A 15,038-nucleotide genomic window follows, 5' to 3' on the forward strand; every position below is an offset into this window, starting at 1 on the left:
GGCATTTGTCAACTAATCCACACCTGTACAGTGGTACCTCAGGTTACAGACGCTTCAGGTTACAGACGCTTCAGGTTACAGACTCTGCTAACCCAGAAATAGTACCTTGGTTTAAGAACTTTGCTTCAGGATGAGAACAGAAATCGCGCAGCAGCAGTGCGGCGGCAGCGGGAGGCCCCATTAGCTAAAGTGGTGCTTCAGGTCAAGAACAGTTTCAGGTTAAGAACGGACCTCCAGAACAAATGAAGTTCTTAACCTGTGGTGCCACTGTACTGGGTTTAAAAACCCATTCTGTGGATTCAGGCCACAGGTGACAGAACTTAATGTCCTGAAAAAAAAAAAAAAGCAATTTAGCCATCTCATGCCGGTGTCTCCTTCTGAAATTTCTTTGTTCAAAAATGGCCACTTTAAGTTCAGTAACAGAACATCCTGGGAGATTGCTGCTTCCTTGCCCCCCACTCATTTCTGAATATTGCCCCTTTCTGATGTCATTGTGCATTGTCACATGACAGGCTGCCCCAAAGGCTCAGCACATGGGGGCCTGCACAAGTGGGGCAGCTTAAACATGCTGCATCAGCCCCCAGGCACAGCTTGCCCCCCAATGGTCCTGTGATTTACAAGCCTTCCTAGGTTTAGATTTAACATCAGGAAAAGCTTCCTAACTATAAGAGGAATTAAGCAATGAAATAAGCGGCTTAGAATCAGAGAGTCGAGAAGGATGAGAATGCTACTTAGTCCAATCCCTTCCTGCAAAGGAGAACCATGCTTATGCTAGCAGACCAAACTGTGCCCAGTCTCATCTGAGATGAGGTGCGCTGCTCACATATCTCAAGCAAGTGTGGAAAAAGCTCGGAATCGTTATACAGGAGAGCCTCATTGGACTGAAAACTGGGTGAGGAAAGTGGATGCCTGAGTAGATATCTGCTATGTGACCTCCCTTCCCACGGGAGGCTCATTCATTAAGGCTCCACCAGCCTACATTGGCCATCTAGTAGCTCTGACTGGTGAACCTTCTCCAGGGAGTTGCACTGTCAGTCAGCTTCCTCCTCCTTAGCCTCATTGTTGCCCTTCTAGCAGAGAGGATGATGGAGACAAAACGGGTCTTAGTTGGCTGTGCCTGCCATTGGTCCTGGCTCCATATTTCATGGGCTCTGGCTCTATCTTCCATTGGTCTTTCTGCCTTTTGCCCTACCAGTTCCAATGCTCACCAGCCACCACTGACTCTTCCTTGCCACACAACTACTTCTCCCACACAAGCACTTGGCAAATGGAGAGCTGTACCTGAATGTTCTTGCTAAACATAGGTTACTCTGCATACTAGCAGTCTAATCAGAAATTGGTACCCTTTGCTCGCTTGCTTTTTTTTTTTACAGAGAAACAAAACAGATGCAAAGCCAAAGAGTCATTAGCAAACTTGACTTTGGGAGTGCATTCCTTCCCAAGTCCAAGAATGGCACAGGGATATCTCCCCTTGTACCCTTACAAGGAAAAGTCTCAGAAGCAAGGTCAAAGATTCTTTAGCTTTAGTTTCTTAGAGGCTCCATAAAGTCACTTCCACCTCCAGGAGCTGCTTTTGGATGTCAGGAAGCTGGAATGGAGTGGGTAGGTGGACAGGAAGCACAAGTGCCTTCCACTTCCTGTTTACATTCCAGGAAGTAAAAAATGTCGGAAATGAAGATGTGAAAATTGCACTCTGTTTTTCCTGCCTCTCCCTAGCTTTTGTAAAACCATTCCTGCTGGAAAAGCAAATATCAGTCTTGAAGAAACTGCACAATAGGTGGGTCTAGTCAATTAGGGGAATGAGGTACTGCCCCACCAACTTCCTTTTGCTCTCAGCCAACCCCAACCTGCCTGCCAACTTACTTGGAACCAGTCCAGGGGGTGACACTGCCTGTCAGATCCCTCCTCCTTAGTCTCAGTATTGCCACCAGAGTTGGTTCTGCTGGTTGTTGGCTCTGACTCCACCTACTTTCTGACCACCAGTCAGCACTGGCATATTATCTGTATGTGTGTCTTAGATGATGAAAGGAGACAAAACCCAAGCATGCTGGATGCTCCAAAAAGGACATTTTCATGTTAAAGGGTGGCATGTGAATTTCCTGCATTTGGAAATCTAGTGGAAGGAGCTGCATGGATCGGAAGGGAGACCTCAAAGGTATATTTGCAAGTTGCATGAATCAAAGTGACACCCTGAAGGCCTGGCATAAAAAGAGAGACATCTTTAGTATTTCCCTTGTGAAAATCTCCTTGCAACATTTCCCTGTGTCCCAAAGAAGACAATTTGGGGAGCTGGGGGGCTGGGTTTTTTTTTTCCAGTACCTGCCCTACAGCTTTTGTTCTCAGAAGTATTATAGTGAAGCACTGAGCTGCGGTGTTGGCTGTTCGGCTTAAACAGCTGCTATTCACGCATCATTATCAGGCTGAAACCTGGGCCACAGACACTTCTTTTAGGGCACCCATGAAAGTATCTGTAATCATTTGGGTTCACTGCATTCATAGTGCAGACTGGCTTTGTCAGATTGCTGCCTGTGGATTCAGAAAGGCGAATTTGAGACCCTTCATTTCCTGCTGCCAGCTTGCCAATAGCTCTCTCTTTCTCTTTGCCCTTCTCGCACAGAGCAGGCTATTTGCTGCCCATCTGCATCACATTGAGGACAGAGGGGAAAAGGTTTCACCTCCATCACTTTTTGACATACTGTTGGAAAGAACGAATTTCACCGGGAAAGCAATCTTTGGAAGCTCATGATCATGACAGGACTGGGCTGCAACCCAGCAGCTATATCATATTACCAGAGATGCTGCTGGGTCTGATGAGACTTCTTTATTTTATTTTATTTTAAAGCTTTTGCTGGGGATCAGTTGAATAAATGCAGATTTCAGGTCCTGCTTCCAGGACACTAAATATGTACTCATACACTGAAGATGAATAATGTGCAGTTGTGAACACAGATGCCCACATACAAGCATCATACAAGGCAAGATGCAACATCTGTCCACCTGGCAGGCCTACATGAGTTTGTGATAACAAAGATGAACATATTTATGGCAATGGGAATATCCACCTGTCATCGTCCCCCCTGACAAGTGGCAAAGACATGTTCTCAGATTCAGTTCCAGCTGTTCATCTGCAATTGATGAAACATGGGTTGGGAACTCTTTGGAGAAAAGCGGTTGGGCGTCAGGACGCTTTTGTTGGGAACTTTGTACCCAAAGTCAAGCAGCTTTGATCAGATGGTGAAAGTACCTGAGACCCCACCACACCAACCCTGAGAAATTTACTGGTCCTGAAGATCCTTCAGCTTGCCAACTGCAGCACCAGAATCCAGCAGGCCAGTTGCCTGGGCTCTTGACTGGATCCCAAAACCTGTTCATCACCCCCACAAAAGCAGAAGTGGGAAGGAGCTGGAAACTTCAGAGCTGCTCATGAAATGATGAGCTACCCCCATGAGGCTACCTGTCCCAGGAGGAAGCAGAGGAAGCCTGCTTGAGAACCAGGAAAGACCAGAGCCTCCAGCTCCCCTGGACAATGGGGCAAACTCCAGCATCCAAGCTACCAGCTTCTGTTTGTGATAAGCCAACTGACAGGTTCTTTCATGCCTGCCACTTTTTCAGATCCAGGAGACTGGATAGCAGAGCAGGTGAGCTTCCGAGGGAAATGAGAGGGGCAAATGAGAAAGTCACAAAGCTCTCTCCTGCACACATCAGAGCACCCTGTTGCTGCTCTGCATAATGAAGGAAATGTTGGCCAGGAAAGGTGTAGTTAGTTGCAGCCTTAGGCATACAGAGTCTTGGATTTGTGTGTGAGGCTTCAGAATAGAAAAAGGGATTACTAACATCACAGGGACAAATTTATTCACCCATAATTTCTAAGGGGACAGCCCTTCATAGTTTCCAGCTGGTAAAAAGAGCCATCTGGCAGCTGATGCTGAAATAAACAGAAGTGCATCGTTTGATCGGAGCACGTCCTCCCTCTTCCCCCAAATCCACCAACATGTTACAACAAAAAGGTAAGATGACACTTACAAATTAATGTCTGGGCTGGTGAATATGATAATATGCCACACACTCCCCACCTGGTTCCACTTTCTCTTCATTATTCAGTTTTTCTTTCTATCTAATGTGACTTATCTTAGCCTCATATTCCAGCAGTCACTGGCAGAGGGCGCGACAATGTTCTGGGTGCATTAAAATAGGTGCCGGGGAACAGACAGGGAATTGTTTTGTGCATCCTCTTCTCCACTGGGGGCATCACTAGTGGGTGGCTCAGGGGGTCCTGGTTCTTTTGCATTGGGTCTTGCATCTCCTGCCTCTTACCCTCTTAAAAAAAGAGAGAAACTTAATAGGAGGAATTCACTGCAGCGCTAAGTTAGCCCCTTAGCAGTGCACTTGTTTTGCTAATGGAATGGCTTGAGCAAGAGAATGTGCACAGACTTCCAAATAGAATGGGCTTGTGTGTCAATACCACTGGTGCCAGTGAATGTGGCAGGACAAGTACAGTGTATAAATCAATTGCCAATTCTCTTTTCTTTCTCTGTTGGTTGTCTCTCTTGTTGCAGAGGCCCAACTGGCCTCCACTAGGAGTTGGGTATTTGGTGTCATCTCTGGAAGACTTTTCTTTTATGCCAACAGGCGTGTGCAGTTGCCCAAAATGTCATTTGAATAACTGGAGGTATCCTATCTTCTCTCTCTCTCTCTCTCTCTCTCTCTCTCCATACACACACATCCATGTGTTCCATTAGACCGCATTAGTGGGAGATGGGAAACAGGGCTCATTCAATCAGCTTTCCTGGAGGACCAGCTCCATCAGGGACCTCCTACCTCTGGACTCTGCCAGCTGGCATTATAAGAACAACTGTTTAAGAATGGGTGCCTGACTTGGATTTCTTCCTCTTCCCTCCCTTTCCCTTGTGTGCCATGTTTTCTTAGATAGTAAACCTTCGGGCTGGGACTGTAATTGACTGCATGTAAGCCACTCCAGGAGTCTTTATGGCAGGGGAAAAAAACAACCATGGGTACAAATGCTCTAAATAATAATCATCACACACACAGAGAGATAAGCACACACAAAATATAATATAAATATAATACAATTTATAATACACTTCCCATGAGTATAAATTTATGCATACCCATCATCCTCAATAATTTCTAACTTTATCATGAATAGCCTCTTATCATAAAATGTTTCATTATAACCATAAGAAGAATCTTTTAGGTTTTATCTATCGCCAGATATAGAGCTATTAATTTTGACACAGAAAGTTGCAAAGCTTTCTGTAAATAAGCACCATGTGATGAATTCAAAAGACAACATGCCAGGATGCCATCGGTCAGAACCCAATATGGAAAGAGGATGAAGAACCACACTCCCTTGTGGTGCCCCATGCAACCAGGGATACACGAGGACCACACAATACTAGGACAATGTCACTTCGATATTCTCTGTCCTGATTTTCTCCTTGGCTGAAATGGTAGATTGGATGGGCTCTTAGATGACACGCATTACCCAAAATGCATTTTGTTTTTAAAAAATCTGTACTCAGCCACATACACATATGATACAGAACTTCCTCTTGGCTCTACTATTCACCTCAATATGAAGAAGAGAAACTGCTTACTTAAATTGTCTTCGTCTTCCATATTTGCTGCACCAGGACTTAAATACTTGAAGGGCGCGATGAAAGTTGACAAAATGCTTACTTTTTCTGTAACGAGAGGAGGGGGGGGGAGAGTACATATGTATGAAATGTGTGTCAACCTAGTTCCAACATGCTATGCTCTGATCCCTTGCTGCTCTTGTCCACCCCCCTTTTCCCTTTCTACCTTGACCTCCCAAACCATAGGTCATTTGCACTGTTGTCTTCACCAAGTGCTACGTTTGGATGGTAAGCTCTTAAGAGGCCAGGAACCCTTCATTTTCTGCTTAAGCATAACTGGGGGCTGTGCTCGGCTAACATTGCTTGCCACTCTCCACTGCCATAGAACTTTCTAACCTCCCGAGCTTAGACCTTCCCTTTCACTACCTCATGCTGTCATTGCAGCCACATAGGAAGAAGAATGTGCCCAGCAGAAGGAGCCATGTGAGAAGGGGGCCAAAAGCAGTGGCTGGCTTGGGGATCTTCTGCCACCTTACTCAGGTTGACTTTTCATCTTAATTGGTTGCAGCAGCAGCAGCAGCAGCGGATTATCAGGCTAGCTAGCTGCTGCTTTTGACTGTCTTCCTTCTCCCCATGCTCCTCCTCCTCCTTCTGGGCCAACTTATCATTCTAATCAATGGTGGTGGCAGAAGATCTTCAAGCTGGCCGGGGAGGAAGAAGGTGAATGGTAATGTTGCTGACTGGCCTGAGGATCTGGATTCCAGGGTCAAAGGCTCAGGGGCTGGCAGGGAGGGGAACCAGTAGAACAGGTGGTCTGCTGCAGCCTGTTCTAGCTGTTCTTCTGCAAGCAACAGACCCACCCACCACACTGTAGTTCACAGTGCCAACTGTGAACAAGCAAACTGCGGCATGACGACAATCTTACATTTTTATTATATGTATAATTTGAAGTGCCATTGGTACTGTAAAGAATAACTGCCCGTGGCTAGACACCGTGGGACTTCTGCATTTCTCCAAGTGTAAACTTTTGATTTTTCTCTGTTTTAGACAGGACCTTTATATATGCAGAGCTCCCCAGATGAAACCTGTTAGGATTTGCTGTTGGATCAATCAGCTCACCTCTGTGTCCCTTTATAGATTGCTTCCACCACCTTATGCCCCAATTCCTTCCTTCCACTGGGTGGATGCTAATAATCCCATTAGCACAAGACCCTAGTGCAGCATACTCTGCATGTTAAGAATTACCCATATTTGTACTTCAATAGAAAGTGCTTGCTTGAGACTGTAGGAGTCTTCATTCATATATTAGTTTAAGCAATGCAGTAATCCTTTTCCATGGAGAGAACAAAGCTGAAGGAAAGTCTCCCTAGCATGCAGCAAGGCATTATGCCCATGCACTTTACAAAGTCAGCAGCTCAGTTCTGTCGTAATGCCAAGCCATGCTTGGCACTAAGAGAACAAGCCTGGAAAGAGCCTCAGGCTTTTGTCTGACTCCCTTCTTCCCCCATGTGCACCAAAATCCCTTCCTTTCTTAGCTCTGTTGAAAAAGCCATGCAATGTGGAGAGAGCGTGGCTGGGATCATGGAGTCCTGATCCCCCTTTTGCATCGCCATTGGAGGTTGAAAGTCTGCAACAGGCTCCCTTTATGGTTTTAAACCATGGTTATCCAGGGTTCCAAGTTGCATGGGGTTGAGCTAGTATTTCCCTGCTCTCCCCACATGCAGTTATCACCATGTGACGGCTGTAACATTTAAACAGAGCCCATGATTGCAGCCAAGTATCATTCGTAATGAAAGATTAACTTCCTCTGTGGCTCTGTTCAGATGTAATGGTAGGCCATGGTTTGGTGCTATGCAGCCTGGAAGGAGCCTAAAGCTCACACATTATTCCCTCCTCAGCTCATGCTCTACAGCAGGCTTCCTCAACTTCGGCCCTCCAGATGTTTTGAGACTACAATTCCCATCATCCCTGACCACTGGTCCTGCTAGTTAGGGATCATGGGAGTTGTAGGCCAAAAACATATGGAGGGCCAAGGTTGAGGAAGCCTGTTCTACAATTACTTTCCTTGCCCTGACACTTGCTGGAGGAAAACCATAGTTTTGCCATCACACTGAAGTGGTAAAACCATGTTTGTGCTTTCCCTGAAAACCAGAACTGTGAATCAGGGTAGTTCAAGAAACAAGGACACTCTATAGCCTTACGGCACCCCCACCCCCTGACCACATTCACTGGTGGGAGCTAAACCATGTCTGCTAGCCCAGCTCTCACCTTTGTATGTGCAAGAGACTCCCTATGTGATTGGGGTTCCTGGCCTATGTATGTATAGAAGTCCTTTTCAGAACTTCCACTGAATTGGCAGAGGTTGGGGTCCCACTCCTAATGCCTGGGCAAGGAAATATCTGCCTAGGTCTGCTTTTTGTGGGTCATTCTCTGCCCCACATTGCCCTCGGCTAGGGACGGGGAAGAAATTCAACTCGGTTCACATTCATAGGCAAACCTATGCAATTCACACTTTTCTAAAACCATATATGCAGTGAAGCATAGTGAAAACGCAGTAAAACATCGAAATTTGTATGGCTCTAAATTTCACTGTGTAGTTCTTCAGCCAAGAAATGCACTTCCAGTGGTAAATTGTGCACAGAGATGCATATATTAGCAAAAAATTGCACATAATATGTATATTAGGAGGAAATTTGCACTAAATCCTGCTGAATTTTCATGAGGACCTTTTTTAAAAAAAACCCCACACAATTTGATGTGGAAATGTGGAAAACTGAACTTAAAAGTGAAACGAGAACCAGAGAGAACGTGAGAGATTCACTTATCCCTAACCTTCTCCCCCCCCCCCTTGTGATCTTGCTCCACTTGGGTTTAAACCTTGTTCCTTTGACTGTCCTCTAAATTGACTGATAGGGAAGGTCAGGCCTAAAAGCCAAGCAGCTAACCCAGTGCCCAGTCTTTAAAAATGGAGAACGCAGTCAGAATGCTAACTGTGATGGAATCAGACATTCAGTGAAACTGAACAAAGTTGAAGAACTTTGTACCTGTGCAACCCTCCCCCTTGCCCCCATCAGATTATGTGTTGAGGCATCACAACCTCCCTTAAATCCTCGCAGCCTGCTGCTTGCAACGCCTCCGTCTCTACGTTTGAAACAGCCGTGAGATTGAAACGAGAAGATTAATTTTTGTCTCATGTAAAAAATGTACTCCCAGTTTAGGCAAGGCTGCGGCTAGGTCAATAAAAGACGACAAAAGTGATTGTTTAGTATTTGATCCCAACGGTTTACAAATGGAAGATTCACTGCATCTGGGAGAAGTTGGCGAATGAAAATATTTGCGGAAGATTTGTGGAGGGAGGGTTCCTTTGAGCGAGGGATCTGAGGGAAGAAAAATTGCCCTGTGGACTCAGTGCAGACAAATTATGGGCTCTTTGGAGAACAACGAGAGAGAGGAGGAAAGATCAAGGCTGGAAAAAAATGAGAAATGGAGAGAGCCAAAATGGACAGATCTGTCAATTCCTCATAAGGACCAGAATAAAAATATATCTTGCTGTGTCTGTGTTCATCAAAAGTCAGGCCCCTTAATCCATTTCATACAGTAACATGTTCATGAGCCACAAAGGAGAAGCACCCATTTCCATTCACACACCATGCAGTTTAACCTGACGATGGCTGTTTCCAGGCATTCTTGCTTGCAATAAAATCCAGTCTCTTAAGCACATCGCAACGAAGCTTAAACAGCCCTTTCTGCAATATTTATGCTCTTTTTTGTGCTTCATTACTGTCGCAAACAGCTTCCCATGCTCAGAAACAGCAGAAGAGCCAAGCTCTTGACCTTTCTGTTCCTGACAGTGACGTTTATCTTGCTTGCTGCATAATTTCCTTCGTTTATCCCCTATTTCCTCTATTCTGCCCAAGCTCCTCCTTCCATCTACTCCTCCAGCTATGTTTGGTATTTCCTATAATTCTGCCCCCCTAGACTTCTTCCTCTGTGGCTCATGTAACTAATTTAATTTTCCCATGTGGCGGAGAGGGAGTACAGATGATGTCTCCATGTGTTGGAAATAACAGAGATTTTGATGGGACTTCAAGGGCCATGTAGTCCAACCGGTTGCAATGCAGGAATTATAGCTAAATCACATGTGGTTGGTTGTTAGGCCTCACAGGCTAGCTTTGCCCCTGCTGCTGGTAGATCTTGACAGCCTCCAAGGCTCACATATTAGGGCTGCCTGGACATAGCAATACTCATGCACAGAGCTCCTGCATTTGAGAGGAGGATCGTAGGGATGATGGGAGTTGTAGTCCAAAACATCTGGAAGGCAGCAGCTTAGCAATATTGTTAATTGACCCCTGATTCGAGGAAATCAATGGAAATTTCATCATTTTCTTGCCCAAATCCTCATAAATCCTCATGTGGCATGCTCTTTGTTGCATGGACGTTAATGAGGACTATTAATAATTGTGTTTTAAAACGTTTTCTGACTATGTAGCAAGGATTAGACAGATGGTCACTGGTCGCTTGGCACATCAGCATTAATGATGTTTTACTGAATTGCTTCCATTATCATTCTATTCTAATTGATTCCTCTAAGCTACTTTGCACATTGGTGATTTTTTTTTTAAAGTGGGATTGTTTTAAACAAGGGTATCGGTGGGGGGAGGGGAGACATCCTACCATTTTGCAAATCTTGCAGGATTCCAGGTTACTGCATGAGGAGCCTTATCTCTCAGCCATCCTGCTTTTCTACATATTCAAAGTTGCTAACAACCTGCTTTAAAAACCTGTCGTTCAATACACAATAGACTTACAGAATAGCAAACTCACGAATGGCAGCAGTGGAACCGTTAAAAGTTTGACAAGAACAGTCACATGCTGCTGCAACAGATGGGTGATGAGCACTCATTTGTAGGAAAGAATAGGAGGATCCTACCAGAATCTCCCCAGGAAGGATATTGCAGTTTTGGTAGCACAACAGAAAAGGCTTTGCCAGAAACAGCTGGGGGGGGGGGCTGTGGTCTCAACCTCCCAACTGTAGCATCACTCCTGTTTACTTGGGGTTATGCAGGGCAGCAGCGAGGTCCAGGGATGACAACAACAACAACAACAACAACAACAACAACAACAACAACAACACAGTGGATGCTCGGGTTGAGAACGTGATCCATGCGGGAAGCACATGCACAACCCACAGAGTTCACAACCCACAGTGCCGCATCTGTGCACGTGCGGGTTGTGATTCAGCACTTCTGCACATGTGCAAAGCACGATTTAGTGCTTCTGCACATGCGCCGAAACCCGGAAGTAACCCATTCTGGTACTTCCAAGTTTGGCATGGTGCACAACCCGAAATCGTGCAACCCTAAGCATCTGTAACCCGAGGTATGATGTAATAATAATAATAATAATAATAATAATAATAATAATAATAATAATAATTTATTTATACCCCACCCATCTGGCTGGGTTTCCCCAGCCACTCTGGGCGGCTTCCAACTAAGTATTCAAATACAGTGGTCTGTTAAACATTAAGCACTTCCCTAAACAGGCACAAGCAAAACCTATTCAGCATTCTTGTCAGCACATCCACACAACCCAGTTCCAGGTTTATCCCTTTGCCTGCTCCTGGCCTTGTCTCTTATTCCCACTTGCAAGGCCTCTGTCAGCAGTGGGACGTAGTACAAGGGACCCAAAGCCAATCTTAAGGACCGATTCTTAAAGAAGACGACAATAATTAATTAAAAAGGTTGGCTGATGGTGGGACCTCCGCCCTCTCCCCTTTTAACATTTCTATTGCACAAATTCCTGCACCGATTAAGTCTATAAGCCATGGCTCATCCCCCAAAGTATATTTTTTGAAAGTGCCAAAGTAAAAGGAGGATCCGTGCGTTAAAAGACTTGGGAGAAAACATGTTATTTGTTGACTGCCAATACAGTCCAAGCCAAACCACTGAGAAACGCATCATATGGCGTAATCCTCACTCTCGGAGATGGAGGTGCCCATAAAGTGATAATAACTCAAGGTATTTTATCTCTTCGTGTCCTCCGGCTCAGCGGCAGAAGGGAGGAAAACACTCTTGAAACCAAATTAAATAGTTTTAGATCCAATTTTAGTTGCCCAAACCAGATTTCAGATTGATTTCTGTGGAATCTAATGGAGAGCAACACACACATACTGCCTCACTTACTGAAAATCCATCTCACATGCTTGGGTTTTAGATATATAATACACATACCCCTTATTTTGCTATTTACTGGAAGTAATAAAAACTGAATATTTCACAATGAAACATTCCTCATTTTGTAAATGGTTGTACGTCTTTAAGATGGTTTAGAGTGGATTGTTATGATATGCTGAAGGACTGCTAGCAAGAGATGTCTAGTCAAACACCCATTTGCATTCATTTGTGGAAACTGCTGCTAAAACAGACTTTATGTATAAATTCAGTGGGCCACTGAGAGCTCAGCATTGCACATGATATAAAGCAGTATCGTATTTTCAAATCGGGGTAGGGAACTTATAGTCCTCCAGAGGTGGTTGAACTCTGGCTCAGAGGGCCTTTATAATAACTTGAATCTTACCAGAGAAGCCTACTTGTGTTCTAATGAATAGAATCTGTATTATATTGGCTTTGTCCTGAAAGCAGCATACACGGCTAGCTAAACACCAGATTAACAATGTAATATTGATTTTTTTTTGTGTTCGTGCACTGTGCACTGTGACTTCCATCACAGTTTAAACAGCAGTGCAAGTAAAATATGTCACACACCTTAATGACCTTAAACACAAACTTTTCAAAATACAGTGGTGCCTCGCAAGACGAAATTAATCTGTTCCGTGAGGCTCTTCGTATAGCGGTTTTTTCGTCTTGCAAAGCAAGCCCATTGACAGCTTAGCGGATTAGCGCTATTAGCGGTTTAGTGGCTTTTAGCGATCAGCTGTTAAGCGGCTTATCAGCGGATCAGCTGATAAGCGGCTTAGCGGTTTGGGAAAAAAGGGGGAAAAACCCGCAGGAACTCACAAGACATTTTCGTCTTGCGAAGCAAGCCCATAGGGAAATTTGTTTTGTGAAGCGCCTCCAAAACGGAAAACCCTTTCGTCTAGCGGGTTTTCCGTCTTGCGAGGTGTTCGTCTTACGGGGCACCACTGTACTGAAAGTTTGGCTTGACTTTTTTTTTGCGGGGGGTGGCACTAAGGGAGTAAAAGGCAGAGCCTTTTGAGGAAACAGGAGACCTTCAAATGGCTGAGTGTAAGAAAGCAGGAGGTATGAAGGTCATGGGTGGGATGTCTTGGGACAGAAGACTGGAAAGGAAACAGGGGACAACACCATGGAGGGCTCTGAGGGTCAGAGGAAGCAAGATGTAATCTTCGACACCTCCCTCTCCATGGAGGCGCAGATTGCAGCTATAACAAAGGCAGCATTTTTTAATCTCCGGCAAGCTAAGCAGTTGGCTCCTTACCTCTCTCGCCCTGACCTAGCCACTGTGATCCACGCGACAGTCACCTCCAGACTGGATTATTGTAACTCGCTCTACGTGGGGCTGCCCTTGAGACTGACCCAGAAACTCCAGCGGGTGCAGAATGCCGCAGCGAGACTCCTTACGGGGTCTTTGCTGCGAGATCACATTCACCCGGTGCTATACCAGCTGCACTGGCTCCTGGTGGAGTACAGGATCAGGTTTAAGGTGCTGGTTTTAACCTTTAAAGCCCTATACGGCCTAGGACCCTCGTACCTACGGGACTGCCTCTCCTGGTATGTCCCACAGAGGAACTTACGGTCTTCAAATAAAAACATCCTGAAGGTCCCAGGCTACAGAGGTTAGGCTGGCCTCAGCTAGAGCCAGGGCTTTTTTGGCTGTGGCTCCAATCTGGTGGAACACTCTGTCACAAGAGGCTAGGGCCCTGCAGGACTTGGCATCTTTCAGCAGGGCCTGAAAGGGCACAGCCTGACTCCCTCCTTTGGCAATCTTCATAGAACTCTAGCCTAATGGTTGCCATCAATTTGATTTGAATTAATTTTATAATGAAATTGTCAGGGGCTCAGGAGCAGAAGCACAGGGAAGGGAGGAAAGGGAGAGCGAAGGGGAAGAATCGGAGGGCAGCGTAGGAGAAGATGACAGTGGCCCGAGAGATTCCATGAGCCTCTCCAGAGAATCGGAAGATTCACAGAAGGGGGCCCCGGTGGCCAGGGCAAGGGGCATCCCAAGAGGGACACTCCAGAAGCAAGGGGCCAGCGGGGACTCCCAGAGCAGCAGTTGGAGATCAGGACCAGCTTCCCCACCAGAGCATAGTGGGGGGGAAGAGTCCCAGATATCGGGTCCAGCGTATCCCCCACCAGGGAGAGAAGATGAGTCAGGGCTGACCACGCCTCCATCGGAGAGTCAGGCAACGGAGGAGAGGTCAGGTCCAGCCAGCATCCCGGAAGAGGGAAGCAGTGATAGAAGCAGTGTAACGGTCAGGAGGAAGGTCACTGGGTTGGCGCGAGAGCCAAGTTCAAATGTACAGGCGAGCGGGACAGTACAGAACGAGGACTGGGAACCAGGTCCTAAAGCCCGCCGAAGGCAGGGGGAGGAGTCAGGTGACTCAGCGTCAGAAGAGTCCAGAAAGGGGAATGCCTCAGCGGGCAGGAGGACCCAGCGGAGGAGAGAGCAGAGGAAGAGGTGGAGCAGGGCTAGAATCTTAAACTGGTGTCAGGGGGGAGGAGATTCAGACGGAACTTCGACGGTCTAGGGTTTAAGACGTAGAGCTGCGCGCTGCGGCTTTGAAATGGAAACTGAACTTTAATAAAGACTTTTGTACATGACGACGACCTGGCGTTGGTCCTCTGTGAGCTGGGACCTTGGGGCAGCTCTGACAGAAATGATTTTAGAATGTTGTATTATTTTATTGTTGTTAGCCGCCCTGAGCCCGGCTTCAGTTGGGGAGGGCGGGATATAAATAATTTATTATTATTATTATTATTATTAGTTGTGTTGAATCCAGAAGCAGACAGAAGGGTGGATGTTATGGCCTGGCTGTAAACTATCCATACAGATGCTGATGCCATGGCAAACATCAAGTGAAATCTGAGCCGAAGACAGGGTGCAGAACCTGTGGCCCTCCAGATGTTGTTGGACTCCCAAGTCCCATCAGGCCCAGCCAACATGGCCAATAGTTGGGGCTCCCTAGAACTGGCTGCCTAAAACCAGGATGAGTCTCAAGTGAATAGCTTGAGACATCCCGTCCATTGGTCTAGGCAACAGATGGCCTACAGGCTATTGAGTTAGTCACTCCTTGCTTATGGACAATCAAATCCTCTGTGATATACAGCAGAGCTCTTATTGTATGAGGCAGGGATTGTGGTTGTATTGTATGCATGTATTTCATGCATGAGGCAGGGACGGCAGTTGTTGCCACAACATTTTGGACCTTGTCACAATCTCCTCACCTGCCTCTGCCCCAGA

The 15,038-nt window shown here is 46.0% G+C and overlaps 1 protein-coding gene across 6 annotated transcripts in view; it reads right to left on the reverse strand.

The window, feature by feature from the left end:
- Positions 1 to 15,038, reverse strand: part of ADARB2 (adenosine deaminase RNA specific B2 (inactive)) — a 372,833-nt gene that overhangs the window by 115,182 nt on the left and 242,613 nt on the right. For 4 of the 6 annotated variants that reach the window (XM_081834282.1, XM_081834279.1, XM_081834278.1 and 1 more), the window contains one exon: positions 5,619 to 5,705. The exons of the other annotated variants lie outside the window; for them this stretch is intronic. In XM_081834282.1, the coding sequence (XP_081690408.1) occupies positions 5,619 to 5,705 (87 nt within the window). The remainder of the gene's footprint in view (positions 1 to 5,618; positions 5,706 to 15,038) is intronic. 6 annotated transcript variants of the gene reach the window in all.

This window comes from Podarcis erhardii (assembly GCF_964252035.2).
Source record: "Podarcis erhardii genome assembly, chromosome: 12".
NCBI lineage: Eukaryota > Metazoa > Chordata > Lepidosauria > Squamata > Lacertidae > Podarcis > Podarcis erhardii.